This window comes from Galeopterus variegatus, unplaced genomic scaffold, assembly GCF_000696425.1.
Source record: "Galeopterus variegatus unplaced genomic scaffold, G_variegatus-3.0.2 Scaffold1750, whole genome shotgun sequence".
NCBI lineage: Eukaryota > Metazoa > Chordata > Mammalia > Dermoptera > Cynocephalidae > Galeopterus > Galeopterus variegatus.
In genome coordinates, this window is record NW_007727861.1 from 312,309 (window position 1) to 323,959 (window position 11,651).

The 11,651-nt window shown below is 49.0% G+C and overlaps 1 protein-coding gene across 1 annotated transcript in view; it reads left to right on the forward strand.

Moving 5' to 3' along the window:
• Positions 1-11,183, forward strand: part of LOC103595342 (synapsin-3-like) — a 24,099-nt gene extending 12,916 nt beyond the window's left edge. Inside the window, exons 2-3 of the mRNA XM_008578726.1 lie at positions 7,946-8,003; positions 11,082-11,183. Of these exons, the coding sequence (XP_008576948.1) occupies positions 7,946-8,003; positions 11,082-11,183 (160 nt within the window). The remainder of the gene's footprint in view (positions 1-7,945; positions 8,004-11,081) is intronic.
• Positions 11,184-11,651: the final 468 nt, after the last annotated feature.

The following is an 11,651-nucleotide window of genomic DNA, read 5'->3' on the forward strand; positions in this document are numbered from 1 at the left end:
TGGATGGATGGATGGATGGATGGATGGATGGATGGATGGATGGACGGGTGGAGGATGGGTGGGTGGATGGATGGATGGGTGGATGGATGGATGGATGGCTGGATGGATGGGTGGATGGATGGATGGATGGATGGATGGATGGGTGGATGGGTGGATGGGTGGATGGCTGGCTGGCTGGCTGGATGGATGGGTGGATGGATGGATGGGTGGATGGCTGGCTGGCTGGCTGGATGGATGGGTGGATGGATGGATGGGTGGATGGCTGGCTGGCTGGCTGGATGGATGGGTGGATGGATGGATGGGTGGATGGCTGGCTGGCTGGCTGGATGGATGGGTGGATGGATGGATGGGTGGATGGCTGGCTGGCTGGCTGGATGGATGGGTGGATGGATGGATGGGTGGATGGCTGGCTGGCTGGCTGGATGGATGGGTGGATGGATGGATGGGTGGATGGCTGGCTGGCTGGCTGGATGGATGGGTGGATGGATGGATGGGTGGATGGCTGGCTGGCTGGCTGGATGGATGGGTGGATGGATGGATGGGTGGATGGCTGGCTGGCTGGCTGGATGGATGGGTGGATGGATGGATGGGTGGATGGCTGGCTGGCTGGCTGGATGGATGGGTGGATGGATGGATGGGTGGATGGCTGGCTGGCTGGCTGGATGGATGGGTGGATGGATGGATGGGTGGATGGCTGGCTGGCTGGCTGGATGGATGGGTGGATGGATGGATGGGTGGATGGCTGGCTGGCTGGCTGGATGGATGGGTGGATGGATGGATGGGTGGATGGCTGGCTGGCTGGCTGGATGGATGGGTGGATGGATGGATGGGTGGATGGCTGGCTGGCTGGCTGGATGGATGGGTGGATGGATGGGTGGGTGGATGGCTGGGCTGGATGGCTGGGTGGGTGGATGGCTGGATGGATGTGTGGATGGGAGGATGGGAGGATGGGTGGATGGGTGGGTGGGTAATAAATGCTCTCAGCCTTCTCCTTCTGTACCTTGCCTTTTTCACCCTGACAGGTCCCACATCCGCTTTCTAAATCAGACACTCAGTGTTCTCATGGTTCCCTTGTCATCCTTCTTACACCATCAAACCCCTTTTCTTGAATGATCAGACATTAGTCGCTTGCACGTTGGTATGAATTACTTCTCAGTGTATTACCTTCCCTGTGGGCATTTTCCCAGTTGGGCCTTTAGCAGATTTTCAATACATGTTTGCTGAGGGAATTATTTAGCCTTCTAAGCATTAACCTTTTTTGTGGTATGAAGGCTGTGGACTTGCAGACATGTGTAGGAATGAAGGTGTAGCAGATTTTCAATACATGTTTGCTGAGGGAATTATTTAGCCTTCTAAGCATTAACCTTTTTAGTGGTATGAAGGCTGTGGACTTGCAGACATGTGTAGGAATGAAGGTGTTGTGTCTTTAGGGAGAACAGGTAGAGACTGGCAGATGACATTCTAGCCTGTCTTCTATAGTCACAGGGAGTGGGTGGGTCATGACTTTGTTTACCCTAAAGGCCTGTGCTGGGGAAGAAGTGGAGCTCCCTGGGAGTAGACGGGGCAGGCCTATATCATGCTAGACAAAAAGCAGGGTTCCATTTAGATCAAGGCAGATAGTGCCTCTTTCCTCCTCTTGGAGAGAGAAAATGACCTGTCACTTGTCACTTCCCCAAGGACACACCCAGCTGACCTTGGCCCTCTGCCTGTCATGTTGAAGCATGGGAGAGAAAGAGATGAACATCATTGAAACACCTGCCATGTGTCAGGGGTATTATTCATGGGTCCTTACAGCACACGTAGTCAGGTATTTTACAGATGAGGAAACTGAGGCTAAGGAAGGTTGATGTTTGTTTGAAGCAGCATTGTGAAATAAACAGAGCCAGACAGGACCTGGCTCTGTCTCTAAGGCTAGCAGTGCCCGCCCATTTCTTCACCTGAGAAGGTGAATTTCCAGCCCAGCAGCCCTCTGGTGGGCAGCCCACTCGCTAGCACATTCTTGGCATGTTCCCAGAGGCCTGAAAATCTGTGTCCTCCTTTAATCCTCATGACAACCCTGTGAGTAGGTCTTCTTAACCCCGTTCTACAGACGAGGAAGCAGAGGCTGGTTCAAAATCATGCAGCAGGTGCCAGAGCTGCCCACTCAAACCTAGGTCTTCTGCTCTGTGCCTGTAGCTCATTCTTCCTGCATGTTTAGCGACACATCCCCGAGACTGAGAACTATATTTATTGTCCTTGTGCTTGTTTCCTTAGAGCCTGCAGGCTCTGGCACACAGTAGGTGGTCAATTAGCGATGAGTGCCTTTTCAAAGAAGCCTTCCGTGACCAACTAAAGTCCCATCTCCCTTGCTTCCCATATCTAATCCTCAGTCCTTATAGTCTGTGCACTTTATTCGTAGGACACATTTCTTTTTACCTGGTTTATTTTCTGTCTTTTCCACGGGACTGTATCTGCCTTGCCCCTGCACCCAGAGCTTAGTGCAGTGCCCAGTTCCTATGAGGCTCAGCAAACAGTGGTTAAATGAGGGAGTGAACGAGTGGTGTGGATCATGACCAGATCCTAACCGCAAAACTCTCCTTCCCTGTTGCTGTTAGAAGCCGATGGGGAGACATTTGTCACATCCTGTGTCTCAGGGGCTCACCTCTGCAGATCCCTGTACAGGTACAAGGAGCCTTGTCAACCTCAGAGGGTCCCTCCCCTTCCTAGCTCACTGGAGCACCCTAATTGCATGGAGGACTGAGAGGCTTCCCCATCATCGGAGGGTCCCCTCTGGTGGTGGGAAGGGGGCAGGCAGGTGCGCTCTGCTTAGGAGTAAATGATGGAGCTAGAATCTGATCTGCCTTCCAAGGCCTGCTTTTGCCTCCACCCACCCAACCTGCCACGTGCCTCTCCTCGTCTCATCTCGCTCACTGGGAAAGCCCTGCGTGTTTGCCTTCAACAGTCTCCTGGGGGGTCCACTGCTGTCTCCCCACTTCTGTCTGGGCCACACGAGCAATTGACGTGCTTTTAAAACATGCGAATCTCCTTCTGGAGCGAGATCACTGTGTCTCCATCCCACTCCCAATGTGAGTGAACTGTGGGAAGACAGCGGTGCCCAAAACAGGACATCCTGACCCCTTCCTTGGAAGGGCATCGCCAAAGCCTAACCACGTACAGGATGGATTTATTGGAAGAGCCTGGGACACAGGTGGATCCTGTTTGTGCTAATTCCCCTCTTTCTTCTGCCCCTGCTGCAGCTGTGAAAGAACTTGGTACCCGCTCCTCATAAATCTCTCTCACCCACCACGTCCCGCCTCCCCAAACTAGGGATTTCCCACCCCAGGCAGCACTGGTTTTATAATATTCTCCTGCCTGGTGCCTCTGAAGTGGCAGTAAAATATGAGACCACCCACAGAGAGAGACTCGTGGTGGAATCAGAGCTTCCCCCCACCCCCTTCCCAAGACCAAGGACTTGATTGATTGGCTGAGGTACTCAGGGAGCTGTTATGAGAATGAACATATTAGGGCATGAGGAGGCGGCGGCTGAAGGGAGACAAAGCCCTCAGGCACGGTGGGTCCAGCCATTTTGCCTGAGGTCAAACAGCCAGTCCAATACGAGGCAGCAACCCCAGGCCCCAAAGGCATCTGGAATTCCAGACCATCCCTGCTCTTCCCTCTGCCAGCCAGAGCTGTTCAGAGGCAGCTCCAGCCTGAATGAGCCCCCCGGCAAGGAGGCTGCAGCCTGTGTGGCCCATCAGGAGACAGACTTCTGACTCTCAGCCAGGCGGTGGGACGGACTGCCTGACCCTCAGCTTCAGCCTGAGTCGGACTGCCCAGGCCTGCAGTCGACATTCCAGAGTTGTGCAAAACAAGTGTTTCTTCTGGGAAGGTGAGGCCTGGTCAAGGCCGGAGCTGCTTGGGTGGTATTGGTATAGTGCAGAGTGCCCTGAGTTCTGGGTTAGGATCAAGTCGAGGGCTGCCAGTTGTGCAGGTTGGACACTGTAAAATGACCACACCTGGTAATCGGTGTAGATTTGTAAGTTTATTACAACAGAGTACCAGTAGGTGGCAGCAAAGCGTCTCGAGCAAGGCACACCCTACAGACCATCCCTGGAAGACATTTTTCATTTCTGCAGTCAACAAGGCATGTTGACTAGTGCCCTAGCACATTGTGCTGGATACTGGAGATGCGGTGAGCACCGGGACGCAGCTTCTGGTTTCCAGGGGCTGACAGACTAGATGTTAGGTGCAGGGGCCAGACACTGATGTGTGGTTACAGCACAGAGTGGTAAGTGTTATAATGGTTGTAAGTACAGTGTGCTGTGGGAACTGAGGAGAGACACTTAACCCAGTCAATGAGGGGAGGGCTGTCGAGAAAAACCTAACAGAGTAGGTCTCACCTGTGAGGATCTTGGAACATGAGGAAGAGGCAGCTGGGCAAAGAAGAGCAGGAAGCATCCTGAGCAGAGGGCAGCACATGCAAAGGCTCAGAGGCACACAGGCAGGGGTCATGTTTAGGGAACTGCAGGAAGTTGGGTGTGTCCATCACGTGGGCAGCAAAGCAGAGAAGTGGGCTGTCAGTCACCGGGGTCCAGATCATGAAAGACCCTGTGCGTGACTTTGAACAGGGACTTCTCCATCTGGAGCATGTGGAGAGTGATCCTTGTCCTGCCACCTCTCAGGGTTAACATGAGAGTCAAATATGAGAAGGGACGAGAAGGGGGTTGCAGTGCTTATATGCCAGTGTCACCTATTTAATGTGCTCAGCATCATTTGTCACTCATTGCTCTGTCTGTGGGACAGAGCAAAGTGAGGTGAACCGTAATTCCGTTTCATAACCCTTGTGAGGGTAAAATTATGTTTTATTTATTTGTGGGTCCCCACTACATGGCACCCAGTAGGCACAGAGTAAACCCTTCAATAGTTCTTTATTGTTGTGGATTCTGTTTCAGACCCTAGGCTTTGGAGCTTCTGATGTGCCAGGAACTATTCTAAGTGCTTTATATGTCTTGTTTCATTTAATGTTCACAATGACCCTAGGAGATAGCCACTATTATTATCCCCATTTCCCAGATGCAGAAACTGAGGCACATGGCAGTTGAGAGACTTACCTACGGTTGCACAGCAAGTGAGTGGAGGAGCTGGGACTGTATCCAGGCTGTCTGCTCTGAGTCTTCCATGCGCTGCTGCCTTGTTGCCTAGAAGATCAGGTGAATTTCTTGCCACAAGCTTCCCCAGTAGATGCTATCACCACTTGACAAATGGGGAAACAGATCTAGAGGGTTAAGTGTCTTGTTTTAGAACACATGGTAAGTGAGTAGTAGAGCTAAGATTATGCCCAAGCCTGTATGACTCCAAATCCATGTTTTTTCCAGTATGCCGGTGATTGCAGTCATAGCTTACCATCCTGAGGCCCCAGGCCCACCCATTACTTCTCTTAAACCCAAGCTAGAGAGATGCCTGCCCTGGATCCTGCTCTGGCCCTTACTAGCTACACGCCTCTTGACAGGCAGAGGAGTTACCAGGGCCAAGGGAATGTACCCACCAGGACTCTGCAAATGGCACCCTTAAATAATGCTCTGGGGACACAAACCCTAGAATTCCCTGCCCAAAGGACCTCAGCTCAATTCCTTGGCCCATCCTCTCAAGGGGTGGCCAAGGGACAACTGTTTTGGGGGGCAAGGGGAGTAAATGAAGCTTGGCCACATGGTCTGGACCATGCACAGACCCACCCAGGAAGCCGCAGTGGTGCAGGACAGAGAGGAGGGTGGGCAGGAAGTTGGGGAGGATTACAGGTCAGGGGTGGGAATCAAGACCTGGCCCTCCCTATGCTGCCATGCTCTGAGTGGAACTCCCAAGAATTCTGAGAAGCCTAAATTCTGAGTCTTTGAGATCATTATGAAGTTGTATTTGTCAAGGAAGAAAAATAGATATGTTTTATTTAAATGTTTGCTAGCTTTATTTATCGAGTTTAAATGTTAGACATAGGACACATAGGCTTCTGTTGTTTTCCCCCAGGCCCCACAAATACTAGAAGTGGGCCTGTCCCAGTGTCTGGAATCTGCTAACACTGCCTTTACGGATTCGTTATAAAATTCACAAACTGGGTGAAAAGTTTCCCTCTGCACAAGCTACACACACATTTTATTGAAGACCATCAAAGAGAGAGAAAAACAAAATCTTGCTTTAAAGTAACATTAACAGTTCTTGTCCCACTGCAGTCCTGCCTAGGTGACATCTAAACCCGTTGGCATGCTACGAACTGGGGGCATTAATATTAGAGCTGTCAGTCGGTGACTCAGGCGGGCTCGGGAAGAGATGACCTCCTCTGGCCATGGCTAAGGGTACACAGAGAGATTTTAGAAGCAGACAGACTGAAGCAGTCAGAATTTGTAGAAAAGAATCATCACAAATGGAAGTTTGAAAAAATAGATGGCAATATCCATGTTCCAGGGAAAAGAATAGAAGAAACTGAGAAGAAAGTTCTTGATGTAGTGCTTTTACCAATTATTGTGTGAACCCAATCACGTGGCCACACTGAGCTGATAGGAGAGCTGGGATACACATTTTTATCTGCCGATCTTTAAACTCTCTTACTGTGGAAAAGGGACAGAAAGTATTGGGAAGCAAAGAGCTGTCTCTGTCCAGGAGAAAGTTTTTGGAAATGCTTAGCAGAGTGCTCAGCCCATGGCAGGTGACGAAAACCTAGTAGATTCATCATCCCAACAATCAAAAAGAACAAATGGAAACTTTTGTTACTTTTAGTTTGTGTGTGGGAAGATATCTAAACCCAGAAAGGCCCCAACTTTAGCTGCTATTTTTCAGGGTTGAGCAAAAGCACAGGTGGTATTAGGAGGCCTGGGTTCAAGTCCCTTAGGCAGAGTATTTAGTCTCTCTGGGTTCACGTTTCCTCACCTATAGGACGGAGGTAATAGTATCTACTGCATGGTAGTGGTTGTGAATGTTACATGAGAAAGGCTAAACTCTACAGCACCGTTTCTGGCACAGAGCAAGTACTCGGCGAGGGTTTTTTCATTGTTCTCTTTTCTCTGTTTATTCAACAGATATTAATTGAGCTCCTTTGTATTTTAGCACTCTGGCAGATGTTGGGAATAGAATGATCAATAAGAAAGGTTGTTCCTGACCTTGAGGAGCTGTGTTGTCGTTTAATGGGATATAGGCATTAAACACAGTTATGAATTATAATTAATTATGGTTGCAATAAGTAGTATGAAAGAAGAGTATGAAAAAAGAAGCCATCTCAGAAGAGAGAGGAATTATGGATCAGGATTAGGGTGCTTATGGAGAAAAATGGGCAAGTGGATGAATTTGAGGAATAATTAGAATGTAGAATCGATGGTCATAGGAAGGGAGAAAGGGGTACTAAGGATGATGTCTGCACTTCTGACTTGAGCAATGGATAGATGGGGCTGCCGTTTACTGCGAATGGGGAAGACAGAGGCAGGGATGCAGAAGAAAGTTGACGGAAGGCGGATGGATGATGGACAGACAAAGGGACAAATGAGGACTGCTTCATTGGACAAATGGACAAATAGAGAAATGGGTGAACGGATAGATCAATAATAAGCCCTTGATGGAGTCTACAAGGCATAACTCAACAAAATGATACTGCATTATTTATTTATGCAGTATTCTTTATCTCATTTAATCCTTAACATAACCCTTAGAAATTTGTAGCATGGTTATTAACATCTTTCTTTTACAGAGGATTAAACAGACATGCGGAGTTCAGGCGACTTGACAGAACCAGCACTTGAGTCTTAAATCTTCCCCCCCACCCTCTTTCCCCTCTACTGCACATTTCCTGTAAATAAGGAAAACATCAGCAGTCAAGGTGGGAGGAGGGAGTGGGGAGGTCAAGAATGGGTCTCTGTGTGCACCCATGGGAGAAAAGCGTGAAGCCGTCAGCGTCCTTACTCAGTAGATTTCTTCCTCTCCTTTACAGGTCAAAGTATTTCCATGGAAAGAAGGTGAATGGAGAGATTGAGATCCGAGTAGAACAGGTAAGTGGGAGCTGAGTCTTCAGCACTATCACCCTGACCTTTTCCACGGATGGGGCCATTCCTAGGAGCAACCTTGGTCCCATCTCATGTGGCCGTAATGATCTAAGATTACCACAAAAATCCTAGCTTACACCTGGGAGTCTGGTTAAATTCCAGAAGTGTTAGGTCCAGTGGTTTTCAACCTTTTTGTTTCAGCAGCAGAGCCTTTCTTCAGAGGAAACATCGAGCAGGATCTCATTCAATAAAACAGAGACAAGAAGAGCTGCTCTGACAGGCACGGGGAGCTGAACTCTGCTCCACTGTGCTACCTGCAGTCCCCAAGGCATCTCCTCGCCACCATTTGGTCTAGGGAGCATAGCTTAGGAGCATAATGGGTTTGATCCTAGCTATCTCATTTTCCAGGTGTTGGGCAGGTAACTTAGTTTCTCTGTGCCTTGATTTCCTTGTATCACTGTTGTTGGGATTAAATTACTTAAAACTTCAAAAGAGATCAGAATCGAAAAAACTAGCTCTTGTCGTTACCACAATTATCAACATCCATGTCTCTCATTGTATATGGGAAGGAACACGGACTTGCTCAAGGCTTCATAGGAAGTCAGCGGCAGATTTAGGACTAGAAGGTTTGGTCTCCTGACTCCAGATTAAAGGTTGCTCCCATTTATTCAGTAAGGGCCTCCTCTATGCCAAGCACTGTGTTTGGCCTTAGCAGAGACATTAAAGCATGGGCTCTGGAGCCAGAGTCTAGGTTCAAATCCCAATGCCATCCCTTACTAACTTCGTGACCTTGGTTGAGCAATACTTAAGCTCTCTCCAGCTCACTTTCTTCATCTGTACAATTGGGGTAGTAATAGCATCAACCTACATTTGTAGGGTTGCTGTGAGAATCTAATGAGTTAGTCTGTGAAAAATGCTTAGAATAGTGTCTGGCACATACCGGGCACTTAGCAAATGTTACCTATTTATCATCATCAAAGGTAAACAGTAAATAAGATAGACAAGGTTCCTGCTATAAAACGAATTGAGAGAAGCACAATAAAAATGTACAAAGGAGGGTATGACTGTTCTACTCTGCATTTTTATTAGCTTGGTGTATCAGAGGAACAGAAAGTCCTTCTGAGCATCATACTCAGTTGGCTTCATATTAAAACATCTACAGTTTGAATTTCAGTTTGATCCTGTGTCTTTCAAGTCAATCCAGTGTCTACTGGTTTTCCTTCCACGGCAAAGAGCAGGTTATTTTTGTTTACTTTACAAATATCGGTCAAGCTTCTACTATGCTAGCTAGCTAACATGTGGGAACGAGGTTAGAGAAGCAGAGCCCTGTTTGAAAAAACCTCGTGGTCTAGGAGGGGAGGTGGGGGGAGTCTTCACAGAACACAGGTGGAGGCTGGAGAGAGATGTCCAAATTTAGCACTATGGGTAGCAGAGGTCACAACCGATGGAGGGAGTCAGAAGTGGCTTCAAGGAGGGAGTAGTCTTTGAAATGGGTCAAAGAATGAATGGGATTTCAGCAAGTGGTGACGGTGGTGGGAAGAGCACGTGGGATGGAAGGCAGTGTGAGTAAAGGCAAGGAGAGCAGAAGTGCAGGGTGTGCAGTGGTGGGGAGTCCAGCTTGGTTGACCGCCAAATAGGACACATCGTCTTCCCTGCCCCTAACCTACTTCTCTTCCCTAATTCCCTCTCTTGACGGAGAGCACTGTCATCTACCGTCCACCTTGGCCAGAGCCTGCACAGTCTCCTGGACACAGCCTCTGCCCCCCAACATTGCACCCATTCAGTGACCAGCTCCTGAGGACTCCACATGCCGATTTCCTGGTCTGTCCACTTCTCTCCACCCCATTACCCAGACCCTTGGCTGGACCACCAGTTCACATCCCATCGTCCTCATCAACTGCCTCGTGACTCCACTTTTTTACTCGTCTCCAATTTATTCTTCATGCCCGAGCTAGAGTGATCTTTCTAAGAAAGCAATTAGAAAGTGCCAGCTTTAAAATCCTCTCCTCAAAACGCCTTCTCTGAGCCTTTACCTGATCTAAATCAGGTGAATAAACCAGGCTATTCCCTTTTATAACGCCTCAACTTTTCCTTCCTAGCCCTTATCTGCAGTTTAAACAATGTACTTCAGGTGGGATTATCTGCGTGAGGGTCATGACCATGGCTATGTGGATCTCACTCTGTTAAGTGGCACAGGGCCTGGCACAAACTAGAACTGAAGGAAATATTTGCAGAATGAATAACTGATAGATTCCACAGATTCCCGGCTGCTTGTCAGTTCCCAAGGGTGATAAATCACTGCTCCTTAATCTCCCCTCAAAAATCTGGGTTTTCCCTGAACCATCTGGTAAATGCTCAGTTGCCAGCTGAGCTGGCCCTGCCTCATCCCATTTGCGGCAAGCTCAGAGGCATGTTTTAATTTTCCCCTTTTATCTCAGCACTGCCGTTGGCCCAACATGCAGGCACAAAATCTATGAGCAGGACCACAGAGCAAATTACCCTAAGAATAACTCACCCTGAGGCTCTGGGGACACTCAGCCAGTCTATGAGGGCTACAATCAGACTGGAAAACCTTGATTAATTTAGGGTCATTGTGATTTTCAGCCATGCCTCTGCATAGAAGCCAGAGGGTGAATTATTCAGGAAACCAATTAGCAGGTCATTTGGGTACTTTTCCCTGGAGACACTTTCCCAAACCTATCCCGGGTTCTGAATCGCCTGTGTTTGCCCACCTGGATCAGTGGGTGGGTCACATAAGCAGCACCCCCAGGAATCTCACATGCATCCTCTAGCACTTGGGAAAAGTCTTAGGATGGAAGCCACTGTTTAGTCTGAGCCAGCCTCACATTTTGGGAGCCTGTCTCCCAACTAAGGGCCAAATTAACTAGATAATTGCACTGTCTGGGTTTTGCTGGACAGAGCAAATGAGTTAGTTGTGGTTGGCCTAGAGGAAGCCTCCGCCCCTCCTCTCCACCTTCTTCCCCCCAATTCAAAACTGCTTGTCTCGGCTCTCACAGAGCCAGGAATGAAGAAACCCTGGGGAGGCCAGGGGGGCACTGCATCACTTTGCATTCTGTCACCCAGAATGCCCTGCTGGCACTGCGGGGGCCTCCCAGCAGCGTCCAGCAGGGCCTGCAGGAATCAGGCCGGGTGGTTGGCATGTCACTCTCCTCTGTTTGTGTTTGAGGCAAAGGGTCTTTTTCTCCACAGGCACAAGTCATCCCTGTGTGGTACTAAACAAAGAGGTTGATGAATGGATTAATATTAAGTAGACTCGCAGTTCTGAGAAATTAGTGAGCTAGGATTTGCTGGGATAGAGCCTCGAGCTCTAATAAAGAAAAAGAAAAAGAAGGGAGCAATCACCATGGTCAGTCTTTGCCCGGTGTTCATGGAGGGACAGGCATGAGGGGCAACAGTGCCTCGCTCCAGCAGATGGAGAGAAAAGCAAGAGGAGGTGAGAACCCTGCCCTTGAGCAGCTCCCAGCCCGGTGAAGGAAGCTGGACAAGCCACAGATTTCCATGTGAAGGCCGGTGACTCCTGTGTGTCCCTGCTCTGTGTGACACTGGAGTTGGGGAGGGGTTAGGCAGATGTGTGTGGATTCCAGGGAAGGCTGTTGGTTGGGGACCTGTTCATCTTCTGCCCTTGCCATATTT